At 35.0% G+C, this 19,028-nt stretch overlaps 1 protein-coding gene across 1 annotated transcript in view; it reads right to left on the bottom strand.

Moving 5' to 3' along the window:
- Positions 1-15,320, bottom strand: part of GLIPR1L1 (GLIPR1 like 1) — a 30,917-nt gene extending 15,597 nt beyond the window's left edge. Inside the window, exons 1-2 of the mRNA XM_045866366.1 lie at positions 15,144-15,320; positions 1,466-1,711 (exon numbers count right to left, since the gene is read on the bottom strand). Coding sequence (XP_045722322.1) covers positions 1,466-1,711; positions 15,144-15,320 — 423 coding nt within the window. The remainder of the gene's footprint in view (positions 1-1,465; positions 1,712-15,143) is intronic.
- Positions 15,321-19,028: the final 3,708 nt, after the last annotated feature.

A 19,028-nucleotide genomic window follows, 5' to 3' on the forward strand; every position in this document is an offset into this window, starting at 1 on the left:
TCTCACCAAAAATTCCCACTGAAATAACCAGAATACTTGGAAAATAATGAGAAATAAAGTGGACATCAGTATCTTGAAAAGGATAATGCCCTCTGCGAGTTGAGGGGAAAGGATTCAGGCAGTACAATTGTCCCAGATTATTGCTTTGAGAGAGTTTCCAGGCCATGGCTGGGAAGTTGGGAGTTAGGAAACCAGCAGAAGCTTGATGGATTCACACAACTGACAGGCAGAGCTGATTGGGGAGACCAAGGAGGCAGGAGTTTAGAGAATATAGTACTGTGGAGGTGAAAATCTCACTGTGATACAACTGTAGAGATCTACAGGGAATCCTCATGGTCAATTCAGCAGAGCATTAATCAGCATGTATATGAAGAAACTACCCAAGGCCTGGGAAAGAACCATTCTAAAAACTAGAAGAAAGATGCTAAGACTTAAACAGGGCGAGGAATAGAGCCTGTTACTACTAGCCACTGGAAAATACCAATTTCTAGGGCATTGGTAGAGTATGCACAAGAGTCTTGCTTTGCAAGAACCAAAAGAATTTAAAAAATTTCAGGTAATGTAACTGTATTCCAGAAGACAGTTCAAGAATATTTAGAGATATATAAATAAACCCAGCATTCAACAAGGCAAAATTTACAAATTTGGGAATATAATAAATTTACCCAGCAGCATGATAAGAAGCAGGAAAATTTGACCCATAATGAAGAGGGAAAATCAGTCCATTGAAACTAACCCAGAACTAACCTAGATGCTAGAATTAGGAGGGAAAACATTAAAATAATGATTATAACTGTATCCCATATGATTAAAAAGCTAGATGAAAGATTAAACATACTAGATACGGTCATTGATTGATTAGTGAACTTAAGATAAAGCAATAAGACTATCTGAAATTAATCACAGAAGAAAAAAATCAGGAAAAGAGAGAAGAGAATATTAGTCAACTGTGGAAAACTTCAAGTGGCCTTCTACATGAGTAACAACTCTGCAAGGGAGTAGCAAACGAGAATGACAGAAATATTTGAAGAAATAATGGCAAATGTTTTTCAAAATTTGATTTAAACTGTAGAGATACAATTCCAAGAAGCTCATTATACTGCAGCAGAAAAAACTGCAGTACATTATTATGAAATTGCTCATGACCTGTAGTAAAGGAAGAATTGTAAAAGTGAGAGCAAAAAGACACATAAAGTACAAAGGAATAAAGAAAAGATTATAGTAGATTTCTTGTTGGAAACAATACAAGTGAGATGACAGTGGAGTAAGATTTTTAAAGTCCAGAAAAACAAACAAATGAAACAAACAAAAAATTCCAGTACATAGAATTCTATTCCCAGTATAAATATCTTCCAAATGAAGACGTGTTTTTAGATACTCAAAAGAAACTCAAAATGCTAAAAAATTCTCTTTTGATAGAAATGTGCATAAATAAGAACTAATCAACAAAATGTCAAATATTTACCTGTGTATAATGGCCACAAGCTTTGGAACATGATAGGGTATTATAATCATAAAATTCAGTTTCATTAAACCAAGCAACAACAGTAAATTTTGGTGAAAATATGCTTAATCCACCTAACCAGATATTTTCTCCAACAAATTGAAAAGTTGGATGGCATCTGTATGATATTGATAAACAGGAGTTGTGTTCGAATCTGCACTTGTTTGCCCACGCTTTAGCAACCTTCGCTAAACCATCATCCCAAGTCTGAAAGATAAAATAATTTAAATTGAATCATGCATATTTGCTTGGATTAAAGCTATTCTAATGATCGTAATCCAATTTTGTTTAAGTTTATTTTAATAAAATATAGATTTTTTGGTATTATGTTTACAGTTATTCATTTTTTTAGTTCTACTTCAGAAACATTTAGTACCCACTCTATGGCAGTTTATCTTTGAATTTCCAATACCTTGCAGATGGCCTTGCACACTAGAGGCACTCAACAAATATATTCGAATGTGATTTAAGTAATTCAAGAGTTCACAGTCTAGTAATTCGGGTCATGCAAATATATCATAAGTGAAAGATGAGTACCCATTTATAAGTAAAAAGGGAAAATGCCTCTTAGCACACCAGGAATAGAATTTCCTTAATTTGATCAAGAATATCTACCAAAACCAAAAAAACAAACAAAAAATGCTACAACAGGCATCAATATAATGGTGAAATATTGAAAACTTTCCCCCAAGATTGGGAATGAAACAAGATGTCTCATTTTTTCTATTTAAAATAATACAGGAAGTTAGTTGGTATAATAAAATATGTGAGCTATAAATACATAAGAAAAAAGACATAAAATGTATAATGACTGGAATCTGTCATTATTCATAGATAACAAGACTGGGTACATAGAAAATTCAAATGAATACACAAACAAAACTATGGGAAAAAAGTGAAATTATCAGTTTCCAGATATCAGGAAAATATACAAAATTGTATTCCCATATATACTTCAGAAACAAATAATTAAAATATAACAAATATATAAAAATAAATTCAATAAATGATATAAAAAATCTCTACACTAAAGCTACAAAAACATCACTAAGATTAATTTGTAAAGACTTAAATAAATGGATATATGTAAAATGTTTATGAATGGGAAGATTTAATATAAATAAAGGATTGGATATTGATATTTAATCCACTTCTAAAAAAATCCAAGTAGCTTTTTTTTTGGTGGAAATTGATTTCAAAATTTATATAGAAATTCAAAGAACCAACAATAGCTAAGACAATCTTTAAAAAGTAAAACAAGGCTAGAGGACTTACTGTACCAGATATCAAGACATCATAAATCTACACAAAGACATTGTGGTATTGGTATAAAATATGGATAGAAAAATATCTCAATGAAACAGAATAGAGTCCAGAATCAGTTTTTGACAAGAGTGGCAACATCTTAATGTAGGTATTATTGGCAAGATGATTTTTTAATTTAAGTAAGCTCTATGCCCAGTGTGGTGCTTGAACTTACAACTCCAGGATCAAGAGTCACATGCACTGCCAACTGAGCCAGCCCCTGGCAAGATGAATTTTTAAAATATTTTTATTTCAAATTAATCGTAAATTCACAAGAGGTTACAAAAATAGTACACAGAGGTCCTGCGCAAACTTTGCCTGGTTCCCCCTCGATAATGTTTTATGTAACTATAAAACTATATCAAAATGAGGAAATTGACATTGGTACAATCAACAGACCTTAAGATTTCAGTAGTTTTACATGCATTCATTTGTGTGTGTGTGTAGTTTTATGCAATTTTATCACAAGTAACCACCCCCACAATCAAGATACATATAACAAATTGTTCTATCATCACAATGATTCCTCATACTAATGTTTAAAAGTCATACTCACTCGTTCCCCCATCTAGTCACTATCACTAATGTGTTCACCATCTCTATAGTTTTGTCATTTCAAGAATGTTACATAAATAGACACGATATGTAACCATTTTGAGATTGGTTTTTTTTCACTCAACAGTATTCCCTTGAGATCCGTCCATAATGTTCCATGTGTTCATAGTTTATTCCTTCTCATTGCTGAGTGGTATTCCACAGTATGGATATACCACAGTTTGCTTAACCTTCACCTACTGATGGAAATTTGGATGTTTACCAGTTTGGGTTATTACAAATAAAGCTGCAATGAATGTGTGTGAACAGGTTTTTGTGTAGCAGTTAAGTTTTCCCTTTTCTGGGAAAAAAGGAAAAGGAAAAAGTGCCCTAAGAAGGCAATTGTTGGGTCATATGTTAAGTGTACATGTGTTTTTTTAGAGTAAAAGGCCAAACTATTTTCTAGAGCGCTGCAACATTTTAGATTTTACATTCCCACCAGCAAAGTATGACAGATACAGTTTTTCTACATCCTCTTGAATATTTGATGTTGTCACTGTTTTTTATTTTAGTTTTTCTAATTGATGTGCAATAATACCACATTGTGGTTTTAATTTGTATTTCCCAATGGCTAATGTGTTGAACATATTTTCCATTTGTGTGTCCTTGTAGTGAAATGTCTCTTCAGTCTCTTGTTCATTTTCTAATTGACTTTTTTTTTTTACTGTTGAGTTTTGAGAGTTCTTTATATATATTCTAGACAGCAGTTCTTTGTGAGATAAGTGGTTTGTGTATATTTTCTGCTATTCTGTAGCTTGTCTTTTTATGTATTAACAAGGTATTTTAAAGAGCGAAAGTTTTTAATTTTGATGAGGTTTAACTTACTTTTTTTTAACTTGCAGTTTTGATGTCATGTATAATCAAAGTAATCTGCCATATTAGGAAGCCTCAATAGCTGTAGATTCTGAGGCTTTTCCCCACTTTCCCTTCTAAAAGTTTTATAGCTTTGTGTTTTACATTTGTTCTAATTTTTGTATAATATGTAAAGTTTAGGTCAAAAATTTTTTTTATTGTTTGTTTTTTCTTTTGCTTATGAATGTCAAAAGTCTGTAGAGTTGTTCATAGTATACACCTGAAGGATCTGTAATAATATGCCTGATTCATTCCTGATATTGGTTATTTGTGCCATTATCTTTTTTATTAATCTTTTCAAAGAATCAGCTTTATATTCCACTGATTTTTTTCCTATCATTTTAATTTGCAACTTACATTGATTTTTCCTCTTCCATTATTTTCTTCCTTCTGCATGTTTATTTTGCTTTTTTCTTGTTTCTTTAGATAGAATTTAGATTATTTAAGAGCTTTCCCCTTTGTAATATAGCTATTTAGTGCTATCCATTTCCCTCTCAGCACTGCTATGGCTGTATTCCATAGGTTTTGATATATTGTATTTTCAGTGTGTATTTTGAAGTTTTCCTTGAAATTTCCTCTTTGACCCATGGATTATTTATAAGTGTGTTTAATTTCCAAGTGTTTAAAGAATTTATTATCTTTGTGCTATAGATTTCTGGTTTGATTTCATTGTGTTCTAAGAACATACTCTATATAATTTCAGTTGTCTTAAATTTGTTGTTTTCACTTTATGGTTCAGGATATGGTCAATCTTGGTTAATGTTCCACAGGCACTTCAAAGGAATGTGTATTACTTAGTTGTTGAGTGGAGTCTTCTATAAATGTAGTTAGATCCTAGTTGGTTAATGGTATTAAGTTCTTCTATATCCTTGCTGATTTTCTGTCTGCTTGTTGAGCAGAGTGTTGAAATTTTCAAATGTAATTGAGAACTTCTCTATTTCTTCTTTCAGTTCTATTGGTATTCCTTCCTATATTCTAAAGTCTGTTGTTTGGAGCATACAAATTTTTTATTAAAATTTCTTTGATGGATTGATTATTGTATCATTATGTAGAGTTGTTCTCTGGTGTATTTCTTTGCTCTGAAATCTATTCTATCTGATATTAATAAAGCCACTCCTGCTTTCTTTTGATTAACTTTCATATGACAGTGTCTTTCTCCAACCTTTTACTTTCAATCTACCTATATCATTATATTTGAAGTGAGTTTCTTGGTAATTGCATATTGTTGGCTCATGTTTTTGTTTTTTTTTTAATTCATTCTGATATTCTCTGTTTTTTAATTGATGTATTTATACCATTTACATTTAATGTCCTTATTGATAAGTTAGAGCATAATCCTACCATTTTATTGTTTATTTTTAATTATCCCTTTGTTTTTCATTCCTGTTTCACTTTTCCTGCCTTCCTGTGAGCTACTTGAACATTATTTAGAATTGCACTTTGATTTATCCATAGTGTTTTTTAGTATATATATATATATATATATATATATATATATGTTTTAGTGGTTGCTATAGATATTACATAATTTATGTAACTTGTCACAAACTACTGGGGCCAGCATTTTACCAGCTTGACTGAAGTATAGAAATATTGCTTCCATTTATGTTCTTTTACCACTCACTCCACCAATAATATAATTATCTTAAATATTTCTTCCACATATATTAAGAAATATATCAAACAATATTATAAAATTTGCTTCAACTGTCAAACCTAATTTAGAAAACATAATGGAAGAATACTTTGTTATATTTACCCATATTTTTACCTTTTGCCTTGTTTTTTCTTCATCCCTGATATTCTGAGGGTCTTGTTTCATCATTGTCTTAGTGTTTGAAGAAATTTTCTTAGCTATTCTTTTAGAATGGGTCTGCTTATGACAAATTATTTTAGTTCTTCGAATCTGAGAGTGTTTTTTTGTTTTTTTGTTTGTTTGTTTTAATTTAATTTTATTATGTTATGTTAATCACCATTTTATTATGTTATGTTAATCACCATACTGTGCATCATTAGTTTTTGATGTAGTGGTCCATGATTCACTGTTTGCATATAACACCCAGTGCTCCTTAATTTCATCTTAATTCCTGAAGTATATTTCCTTTGGGTAGGATTCTTGGTTGACTATTCTTTGAAATTGAAATTGAAATTGAAAATGTTGTACCACTTCCTCTGGGCTTCTGTGATTTGGATGAGAAATTTGATGACATTGAAATTGTTGTTTTCCTTTAGGTAATGCATTGGTTTTTTTTTTTTTCCCCCACTGCTTTTAAATTTTTTTCCTTGTCTTAAATTTTCTGAAGTTTGATTATGATGTATCTTGGCATGAATTTCTTTGGGCTCATCATATATGGGCTTCACTCAGATTTATTGTGCATGTTTTTACCCAAATTTTGGAAGTTCTCAGCCACTATTTCTTAGGATATTTTTTCTGCCCCTCCCCATCTTTCTCCATTCCTTCTGGGACTCCAGTAACATGAATAGATATTTTGTTCTTGCTGTATAGATTCCTGATGATCTGTTTATTTTTTTGTCTTCGGTCCATTTTCTCTTTATTGTTCAGATTTGGTAATTTCTATTGTTCTATTTTCAGATTTACTCATTTTTTCTTTTGTCATATTCATTCAGCTATTGAGCCCATCCAGTGAGGTTTTTTTTTTTTTTTAAGTAATCTCACACCCAACATGGGGCTCAACCTCATGACCCCAAGATTAAGAGTCTCATGCTCTACTGACTGAGCCAGTCAGGCACCTCCATCCAGCGAATTTTTATTTTGGTTATTATACTTTTCAGGTGTATGATGTCCATTTAAATCTTCTTTATAACTTCCATTTCTTTGCTGAGACTTTTCTACTTTTTCATTTGTTTTAAGCATTTTTATGAGTGATCTTTGAAGCATTTTTATGATGAGTCCTTTAAAACTTCTGTCAGATAATTCTAATATCTGTGTCATCTGGGTGTTGGCATCTGTTGTGTTTTCTCATTCATGTGGAGATTTTTCTAGTTCTTGGTAGGATAAGTGATTTTTCATTGCATGCTTGATATTTTGAGTTTTATGTTATGAGACTCTAGATTTTACTTAATCCTCCTGTTTTAGGAGAACTTCACTAACACTGTTCCAGTGGGGAAAAAGGAATGCTGCCTCTTTATCACTTGATTGGTGGATGAAAGTCTAGGCTTCCCACTCTTACTATCCCTGTGGGATACCTTGTTGCTACTGGAAGGAGATGGACATCTACATTCCCCTTTTGCTTTTGCTGACATCATCATCCCACTGGGATAGTAAGGGTTGCCTTTTTATCACCAGGTGGGATGAAAATCTAAGCTCCCTACTTGGCCTCTGCCAATACCACAGGAGAGGAAGGGGTATCTCAATACCTTGTGGGACTGGAAATCCTGACATGGCCTCCACTGATATGATGGGAAGGTTGTTATGAGGGCCACTTCATTACTGCTGGGTGGTAGTAAAAATCCAAGTTCCATGATTGGCTTCTTCTGATAACCCTGGCTGAGAAGGGAAAGGGAACCATATTACTGCCTCATGAGGGCCAGAAGCTTCCTCACTTAGCATCCTCTGGCACAACATTGGTAGAGAGGAGGTAAGAGGGGTGGTTTACTAGCATCAGTCAAGGATGATAGTTTAGGCTCTCCACTTAGCCTTTGTTAAAAAAGATAGGAAGGTTGTTGCTTCCCTTCCTCACCACCACTGTTATTTGTCCAGAATAGGATGGTTATTGTTTTTTTTTTTTTTAAAAAAAAAGGTTTCTTCCTTACTAGACTGCCTTTTTCTTTGTCAAGAGAGAGCAGTCTATTCTTGAGGTTTTATTTTCTGTATCCATTGGTATTTCTGGATGTTAGGCTTCTTTCATACTTAGTCCAGGATATACAGGAGTCAAAAAGGAAATACATGGAACTCACCCTGTGTCAATCCTTGAGTCTTGGAGTCTCTAGCTACTTTGTCTGCTTTTTTTCTTTACAACTTCAAGAGTCTTCTAATATTTGTCTTATATGTAATATCTGAGGTTTTTATCTATACTTAATGGGAGGGATAGTGCAAATGGATCTACTCATGTCAGGAAGATGATTTTTTAAATTTTTTGCTCATTGTACATCCCATTTCTATCTCATAACTCCAAAAAAGACATTCCCAGCAGGTAGATAGGTTCTCTGTAATTCCTTGCCTCAAGAATTGTGGGCATGGCAGAAAGCTTAAGTAGCTAAAAATAAAGGCTACTACCAGTATTAGAATCATAGCCTTGAGCATACAGCAAGATTTCAAAGGGAATAGTAGGATGGTAGCCTAGGAAAGTAGACTATCTAACATAGTTCTCCCAGTCTCCATCAAGATTTCTGTGTCATAGAACTGTCCTGGAATCATGTCCAAACCTGGAAGGATAGTGATATTGGCATCCCAATGGTGACTAGTTTGGAAGGATAATAATGATTATTGACTTGACTATTAAAATGATTCCCCTATCTTTTGGAACAAAGACCCAAGGTTTTTTTGTATAATAATGGGGAGAAAGGAGTCCCTAAAATGTTTAAGATTGCATTTTTAATACCCTTATCAATGTGAAGACTAAAAATTACAATTAGGGTGACTTAATGGAAATAAATGAATGACATTTCATTTCCATTTTAAGATTGTATATTTAAATTCATACTACTAATTTCATTGGCTAGCTACTTATATTTTTTGATATTTTAATCATTCATATTCCTTCAAACTACAAAAATAGTTACATGAAAAACTTTGTTTACAGTAGCCAAGAGAGACTTCAGCAGGTCCTAGAGGGTGATTCATAATTTACTCTTCTGAAAAAATGAATAGACTGAGTGATAAGTTCTCATATACCACCCCTCACCAAAAATTATACATACTTGGAAGAAGTAAGATACCACAAACATAGAATATCCATTTTTTTCACAGTTACTATAAGACAGATACAATTGCAGAACCAAACAAGAAATCAGCAATAGCAAACAAATATTCTCAAGCCAGGCATTTTCACTTAATATATTCCTAGCTATAGCTTTTATGCAATTCATTCCTTTTCCAAGATATTTCAATTTAGCTATAGACTCTGGAGGTGTTACCTCCTGTTAACACCTTTGAGAATCCTAGTTTTTTGCCTGAATCATTGGGAGGTTTTTTCATTTTAAAAGCAAAAAAAAAAAAAAAAAAAAAAAAAAAAAGACCAGCTTAAATTTGGTATATATTTTTTTATTTGTTAAGATTTTATTTATCTATTTATTTATTTGAGAGAGAAAGAGAGCACTCAAGTAGGGGGAGGATCGGAGGGGGAGGGAGAGAGAGAGAGTCTCACACTGACTCCATGTTCAGGGTGAAGCCCAGTGCAGGGCTCCATCACACGACCCTGAGATCATGACCTGAGCTGAAACCAAGAGTCAGATACTTAACCGACTGAGCCACTCAGGTGCCCCTAAATCTCGTATATATTAAAAATATATATATTAGTTAAAACATAGTTCTAATGGGGAAGCGAGTAGGGGGATGGGTTAGCCCGATTATGGGTATTAAGGAAGGCACGTGTTGTAATGAACACTGGGTGTTATACGCAAATAATGAATCATGAAACACTACATCAAAAACTAATGATATACTGTATTGTGACTAACATAACATAATAAAAAAAAAACACAAAAAACCCCCATAGTTCTAATGTAGAATATCTTGTACCAAATCATCCCCTATCAAAAGTATGGTACAAGAGAAAATTACTCTCTCATTCTAATTAAGACCTAGTCTTAATATACAAATGGTGAACACAATGGCTTTGAAAGAGTAGGAATTAATATCTGATGGGTAAGAAATTATATGCATTTAAAACATGTATTTCAAGCCAGTTCAAACACACATAATATGTATAAATTATAATTATCTAGATGCATGTATAACTAAAAAAATCTATTTGCATTTTAGAATCCCAGGGACTCTATAAAGCTCATTTCCCCCTGATTGAATAATGTAATTAAACATCTTTCTAGAAAAAATATTTAATACTGCATGATCTCACATGTGGAATCTAAAAAAACAAACTCATAGATACAAAGAACAGATTGGTGGTTGCTGGAGATGGGGGTGGGTGAAATTGGTGAAGGAGGTCCAAAGGTGCAAACTTCCAGGTTTAAGGCAAATAAGTTCTGGGGATATACAATAAAACATGATGATGTGACTATACCTAACCATACTGTATTGTATATTTGAAGTTGCTAAGCAATTAATCTTAAACATTCTCATCCTAAGGAAAATAATTGTAACTATGTGAGGTGATGGACGTTAACTAAACTTGTGGTAATCATTTCACCATATATACATATATCGAATCATGTACACTTTAATACAATGTTATATATCAATAAAAAAATGGAAAAAAAAGGCCTGAAAGCTTTCAGGGTTTATTTGTTACCATAGCATCATAGTCTACCATTTTCTGATAAATACAAAGTTTTTTTTTTTTTAAGTTTAAGTAATAATCTCTTTACCCAATGTGGGGCTTGAACTCACGACCCCAAGATCAAGAGCCACATGCTCTACCAACTGAGCCAGCTGGGTGCCCCTGATAAATATAGAAATTGACATGAGAAATGAGGTGCTTAGTTTTCCTGGATGATCAGTAGTGAAAGACAGGAGAATCCTGTTGAAGACTCAGCCAACAGTTAGCACTTCTGCTTCTGGCCAAGTTAGAGTAGCAGGACCAGATTTACCTTCCCACTTGAAAAAAAATATGTGAAAAAGCAGGTGTCAGCACACATAACATGAGGCAAAAAAGGCCAGTGCTCCCTGAGAGTAGGGAAGCTAACAAGGTAATCCTCAGCTTACTGCCTTGAGAGAATTTTCAGGCCATAAAGAAGTACCAGGAAAGAGAGACCTGCATGGAGAGAGAATTCCAAAGATGTTCAGAGGGTCCTGCTTGAGTATTTAGCAAAGTATTGATTGGCACATGTATATGAGGAACCTACCCAAAGTCAGGGAATGAATCACTCAAAAAGGTAAGAGAAATATTACCTAATGCTCACTCAGTCCTGGGAATAGTGCCTCTTCTCACTAGCCAGACTGGAAAACCTCATAATCTTGGGAATTGTATAGAGTACTCAGAAGGATCTTGGCTTAGTTGTGGGAGATATTTATCCCTAGCCTAAACCATTGTTTTTTTCTGCCCAACAAATCTTAAAAACAAGACTCAAATGGATCAAAATGCCAGGTAACATGAATGCATGACAGGAAGAAAGTCCAGAATATTTATAGAAATACAAAAATAACCATCACCCAACAAAGTAAAATTAGCAGTATCTGGCATCTGATAAGAAATTATCTGCATACAAAGATGCAAGAAAATACAACTCCAAATGAGAAGAAAAATCAATCAATGAAAAATCAAACCAGGACTGACACAGATGTTAAAATTAGTAGACAAAGCAAGACTGAGAAAAAAAAATTAATTAAAGGAGCATCAGTGAACTGTGGGAAACTTCAAATGGTATAATGTACACGTGACTGGAGTCTCTAATATTTTAGTAGACAATGGCTCAAATTTTTCTCTTTTGATTAAAATCTGCAGATCCCAAAATTTCAATGAACCCCAGGAAACATGAACAATGTGATACCAGGGCACATCAGATTGCTCAAAACCAAGGATAAAGAGAAATTCTTAAAAGCCACCAAAGGAAAAATGCATATGATATACATGGGAACCAAGAAAATGATCCAGCAGATTTCTCATCCAAATAATGTATGAGAAGATAGAAGACAGTGCGGTAACATCTCTAAGGTTCAATTTAGAATTCCACACACAGTGATAATATTTAGCAAAAATTAAGGAGATCAAAAGGTGTCCAAAGATACAGATTTCCAGTTATAAGATAAATAAGTACTATCCATATAATGTACAACATGATTGATGAGGAGAATGAAAGCAAAAGAAATGTGGATAAAATTAAATTTCCTTACAACCTGCAGCCCATTGACGAATACTTGAGATAGGCAGAGTAGGAGATTCCTCAAAAAACAACTTTTATTAATTTTTATTTTTTTTAAAGATTTTATTTATTTATTTGAGAGAGAGCCCAAGCTGGGGGAGGAACAGAGGCAGAGGCAGAGGCAGGCTCCCCACTCAGCAGGGAGCTACTACCCGGGCTCAATCCCAGGACCCTGAGATCATGACCTGAGCCTAAGGCAGAAGGCAGACGCTTACCGCTTACCGCTTAGCCGCTTAACTGACTGAGCCACCCAGCTGCCAAACTCACAACTGTTTTAATGTTAATGCTTTGATAGAGGCAAAAAGTAACCTTAGCTTGACAATAGCCAGACCTCCAGGATCCTGTAAGTCCTCTTTTTTTTTTTTTAATTTTTTTTTTAAGATTGTATTTATTTATTTGAGACAGAGAGAATGAGAGACAGAGAGCATGAGAGGGAGGAGGGTCAGAGGGAGAAGCAGACTCCCTGCCGAGCAGGGAGCCCGATGCGGGACTCGATCCAGGGACTCGATCCAGGGATTCGATCCAGGGACTCGATCCAGGGACTCGATCCAGGGACTCGATCCAGGGACTCCAGGATCATGACCTGAGCCGAAGGCAGTCGCTTAACCAACTGAGCCACCCAGGCGCCCCCTGTAAGTCCTCTTTAACATATGCAAACCCTTTTGGAAACTTCCTTTGTCTTTAGCCCCCTCTCCCAACTTAAAAGTATATAATCAATTGCTCCTCACAATCCCAGTGCAGCTTTTTCTGCCCTTGGGTCCTGGCCCTGTGCTTTAATAAAAACGCCTTTTTGCACCGAAAACATTTCAAGATTTCTTTCTTGATCATTCCCTCTTGGCCCACATCACATCAGTGATGATTATGATTAACACTGCTATATGATATACAGGAAAGTTGTTAAGAGAGTAAATCCTAGGAGTTCTCATCACAAGGAGAAATTTTTATCCTTTTTTTCATTCTTTTTTTTGGTAATTGTATCTATATGAGAAGATGGATGTTACCTGAACCTATTGTGGCAATCATTTCACAATATATGTAAAGCAAACCCTCATGCTGTATGCCTTAAATATATACTGTGGTGTATGTCAATTATTTCTCAGTTCAACTGGAAAAAATATATAGTTAATAAAATTGCATGATAGGGAAAAGATTAAGGAGAAACAAAGACTTTTATAATATAAAAAATGGATAAGATTAAAATCAACAGACCAAAGTATAAGAAATGTTAATGTCATTTAGGCAGAAGGAAAATGATACTAGGTGGAAATATGGATCTGCACAAAGAAATGAAGAGCACCAGAAAATGTAAAGGGTAAAATAACAAAAGCTACTGCACATTTACAAACTCAAAACTATAAAATAAGGTAAATGCAAAGAAGGCTTGTTTCCATGTCTTCTTCACCCTAGTCTTTTCTTCACTCTCCTTCAGCTAGCTATTTAAATTTAAATTAATATTATGTATATCCTTTTATTGCTTCCTTTGGAGAACATAGCGTATACAGGTGTTTATGTAGAATGTGTGTATATTTACATATATTTGCATAAGTATATGTGTACATATTTACATATATATTCATAGGATGTATATATTTACATATATACACAAATATATGTGTATATATATTTAAATAGCATTTTAGTGACATAAGATAGTCCTTAAAAAAATATTCAAATGAGTATGCAGGAAATGCTGTATAGCAAATCCATGTCATTGACCACCCTAACCTATTGGAGATTAAAGTACAAATTATATATTAAACTAGTTTAACAATTTTGCATTAAAGAGATCAGTTTATTTTTGTTTAATCAAGTGTTTCCCAAACATTGTTGAAACCTCTCTCCCCTCAAAAAAATGCTTTCCCATATAGAATAGTGCAGTTTTGAACTTTAGTGCCTGAATTGTGATTTTATAATACTTTCATTTTATTTTCCATTGGATAGAAAGGAAGAAAGCTGGAATAGATATGTTTTACAATGTAGCTACATCTGCATAGCACATAAGCAAAACTATGCTGTCAACATTTATGTTCATAATTTCATAATGATATATCTGCATGCAAGAAAAAATGCAAGGGAAATTTCTAGTGATAAAATTTATAGTCAAGCATTTATCTAAAAACTATAAATTCTTATATATAAATTTTTATTATCTATAAATTTTCAATAATCAATTTTATGCTCATTCTTCAGTAGAGTACTCTTTTGCCTTAATGTCTATATGATGGAAGTCTGCAAAAGACACCATCAGTTCAATGTTTTTGGAATTAAACTTCACATATTTATTATTTTTCATGGAAATGACAATCTGATATTCAAATGTTGATTTCACTATTTACATCCTTGTAGAACATTCTTAAAAATGAATACTACACATGTAGTACTGTTTCAACCTTGAGTTCATAAAATGTAAAAGGTAAGAGGACAAGAAAATCTCCATCCCTGTGCTATTTCTTTTATATGAAGTATCTTGGTTGTGCGGTTTGGGAAGTACTAGCCAAAATATGGTGGCGGGGTGGGGAAAGCTGTGAGAAGTTGCGAAGTACACTTATCAAGCCTTAGTGATGAAGACCAAGCAACTCCCAAACACCTCCCCTCTAGACCCACCACCCTCCACCCCTTCCCCCCACCCCCATCCCCATTCTTCTTCCTCCCTCGCTGCCGCCCCCCCCCCCCCCCAAAGGGAGCTAAGCCTTGGCAAGATACAGCTTCAAGTTTTCCTTTTTCGTCCACTCTTATCGCTACCCTGGAGGATAGCCCGGCTAAGGCGTGATTCTTAACGGCATGCTGAAAGTCCAGATTAAATTCATACAAATGAGTCTATCAAATTTAGCTCCCAGATACCTTAGGATGAACCAGAGAAATCAGATCCCAGCCGGTTCTTTCTCACCATGTATTTCATGTCAGCCGCGGGGGGCCAGACTTTGCTACGCATTTCGTTATGAGCCTTGATGCACTGGTCTTTAAAACTCTGGTCTTCGATAGAGGGGACTTTAGTAGACGATTTACTGGCTACCAGACAGAGACCTAACGTCCATAAGCAACTCAGTTTTTTCCTCAGAACCATGGCGGGATGCAAAGTATGCTCTGACTGCGTGGACCAGTAACGGTTCTGCCAGCCAATCTTCCTTGGCCCCTGGGGACCACGCTCTCTGCTGGCTCCATCCTCCCACAGAAGCTCGAGCTCAGCGTGGGGATGCTCAGCAGGCTGGCCCGCAGAGCGCAGGGCCAGAACCTGAGGCAAGACAAGGCAGCAGGATTAGCCCATCACAAAGCCCTGGGCTACAGGAGAAAAGCCTGAGTCGCTGTCTGGTGCAGGGTTTTAACCATCCAGGGCGCTTTCTGCCGACCCAATCCAGAATCACTTCGGAGGGCCCCTGAATTGCAATCCAGATTGCAACAAATAGGCGGCACAGTGTTATGTAAAAAGGCAACATGTATTAGATGCTGAAAACGGACCAGGCCTGTACAAAACTCTCTATATTAGTTACACATACTCAGCTTTAATATATAGTTTTATTGTTTTAAATAAACTGCAGCATTATACTGCCCATATCTCCAGAAACTGGTAATAAAGCAAGAATAGGCATTTTGTATACTCCACATAGTGTGATTATTGCTTTGCGGAACATTTAATAATTTGCATTTGTTTTCTCATTTGGAGACAGACTGCCTAGAAAGATAAAAATAGAGAGGTGCAGCCAAGTAGTTCCTCTGGACAAAATCTCATACTTGATATCTGAGTATGGAACAAACCTATGGTTTGGTTACTAGTAAACTTCTGAGAAAGGATAGCTTTAGTGGGCATTCTAAAGACTAAGGCAGAGTACATTTGATCTTGTTTTACCTACATTGCAATATAAACCAACTTCATTTAGCTTAATATTTTAAATCCATTATATCAGTTGTTATTTAATAACAAACCAGCATTTTGTGTGTGTAACATTAAATGACATTTTCCAGTATTTCTGTGTTTCAAATAAATATCTTTATTTGATGATTTGAGGTTGCTTACAATGCCATTTAATTCAAGTAAATACATATTTATATCTACTGAATATTCCAGTCGATAAATCTTGCCACTAAAAAAAAACTTTGATGCAACTAGTTACCATTTTTAAATAGAAAATAGAAAATTAGGGGGTGCCTTGCTGGCTCAGTCGGTGGAGCATGTGACTCTTGATCTTGGGGTTGTGGGTTCAAGCCCCATGTTGGGTATAGAGATTACTTAAAAATAAAATCTTAAAAAAGAAAAAAGAAAGCAGAAAATTAAATTATAAAATGGGAGAAAAATACAAGGATCTTAATGGAAATTCTATTGAGTAGTGGAGAAAATATTTGTCAGCCTCCGCTGATGGAAAATTGCAATATATGTGACTTTAGCATTACTTACAGAGTTCAAACTGAGCTTTTTATATCCCACACCCCAATCTGGATCCTTCCACAATTTCCCTATCTCAATTAATTACAGCTTCATCTTTTTGATTTCAGGCCCCAAACTTTGGAGGCTTTGGTCTCTTAGCAAATTCTGTTGCCTTTGTCTTTTTATTTTCAGAACTTGATCACTGCTCAGCATTTGAAATGGTACTCCTTGATTTCATGGATAATTGCAATGGCTTCCTGGTGGAGTTTCCTTCTCCTGCTCCTAACCTATAGTTTATTCTCAAGACAGCAGTCAGAGGGATTGTATATAATCTTTAGCATACTTAAATACTTTTGAGTGTCTCTTATATTCTAGGCATTATTTCTGATGCTTGGGATTACAACCATAAGAAATAAAACAAAACAATCTGCCTTTCTGGAATTCTAGTGAAGGGAGGCAGAGAATAAATGATAAACATAATAAATAAATTCTATAGCATGATAAACCTGATAATATATACGGAAAAAATAAATCAGGCTAAGGACTTTGGGAGCACTGGGGTGGGTGTGGAGGTGAGGGTGGCAGGTTGTGATTTCAAATAGGGTGATCAGTGCAGATGTCTTTGAGATGGTGACTTCTGAGCAAATACTTGAAGGGGATGCAAGAGGGACGCATATGGCTACTGGAGGAAGAGTGTTCGAGGAAGAAGGAGTTCAAATACAGGATGGAACTATAATACTTGGCAAAAGTCATGTGGAAGATGGGAGAGCTTACTGATTATAGCTGAACTATTCTAAGGTCCTTATATTCCTGGGGAAGAGTAGAAATATGGAGTAATTTTGACTTTGTTAAGTGATGCATACATGTTAAACATTTAAGAATCACTATTAAAAAAATAAGAATACCAAACCATAGAGGGAAAACAATTTTTTGAGCATTTCTAGGACCTCATTCAATTGTCTCTATGTATACTTATCTTCATATTCATGTATTTAAAAACAAATTCTCAACACAACATCCAAAATGATCCTATTAAATCTAAGTCAGATCACTCCTCTGCTCAAAACCTCCCAACTGATGGCTTTCCATGGCAGTCAAAACAAAATCCCAAGGTTATCCTCACTATTACCTTCAAGGCCCTAACTGAAGAGGCCCTTTTCTGATCTCATCTACTTCCTTTCCCCTCCTTTTCTCTCCTCCAGATACTCTGGCCCCTTTATTGTTCCTTAAAAAAAGTGAAGGTCCTGCGGCCTCAGGGCATTTGCTCACTTCTTTTGCTTAGAACTCCTTCTTCCAGAAAGCTACATGGCTAGTTTCTAATCTCTTTGAAATATTTGCTCAAATGTCATCTTTTCAAAAGACCTCACAGTGGTATTTTACATTACCCATCCTACACCTATCACTTCCTATTGTCCTTTTTCTGCCTTATATTTCCCCATAACCCTTATCCTCATATCATATGTAATTTATTTACATTTTCATTTCTCTCTTCAATTGAGTGGAAGCCCCATGAGGCAGGGATTACTTATTATTATTATTTTTACTCCTGTATCCCCAGCATCTCAAAAGAGTTCAATATTTGATGAACAAATTAATAAATGAATCTTTTAAGACCCAAATCATTAGTTCCTTTTATGAAGTCCTCCAATTAGAAGGAATCTTTTGTCATTAAATCACTTCATGATCCTATATCTGATTACTTTATTTCTCTTTTCCCCTCTGTATTAGAGTTATCCAGAGAAACAGAACTAATAGACATATATTCCCACCCCACTCCCTTTTACACACACAGGTACATACACACAGATTTTAAAGAAATTGACTCCCACAATCGTAGGAGCTAGCAAGCCTAAAATCTGTAGGACAAGCTGACAGGCTGAAGATTGGGGTAAGAGTTGATGTTGTAGTCTTGAGTCTGAAGGCTAGAAACTCAGGCAGAATTTCTATGTTGCACTCTGGAAGCAGAATGCTCTGGGAACCTTGTCCTTTGGGCGTACTTTTGGAGACTTCACCACAAATGCAAGATTGATTAACTCTGTGGCCGTGGTTGATTAATTCAACCTCTAGCCCCTGTCACCTCCTAGGAGGCCTGAGGGTGGGACTAAAACTTTGAACTCCAATCACAGGCTTGGCTTCACTGGCAGCCAGCCTCCATCCATAAGTGATTTCTAAGATTCACCTCATTAAAATAACAAAAGAATGTTCCTTGCTCTTAACATTTAGGAAAATTCCAAAGGTTTTAGGAGCTCTGTGCCAGAAACAGGGAGGAAGATCAAATATATATTTCTTATGATAAATCACAATATCACAGCCTCCCCTCTTTCCAAAACCCTCTGATGACTTTCTGTCACACTTATAAAATCCAAAATCCTAGGTTTGGTCCACAAGGCACAATTTAGTCTGACCATGGCT

The sequence above is a fragment of the Mirounga angustirostris genome, unplaced genomic scaffold (genome assembly GCF_029215605.1).
Source record: "Mirounga angustirostris isolate CCGP_5_RB_7025 unplaced genomic scaffold, mMirAng1.0.hap1 SCAF_5, whole genome shotgun sequence".
Lineage (NCBI taxonomy): Eukaryota > Metazoa > Chordata > Mammalia > Carnivora > Phocidae > Mirounga > Mirounga angustirostris.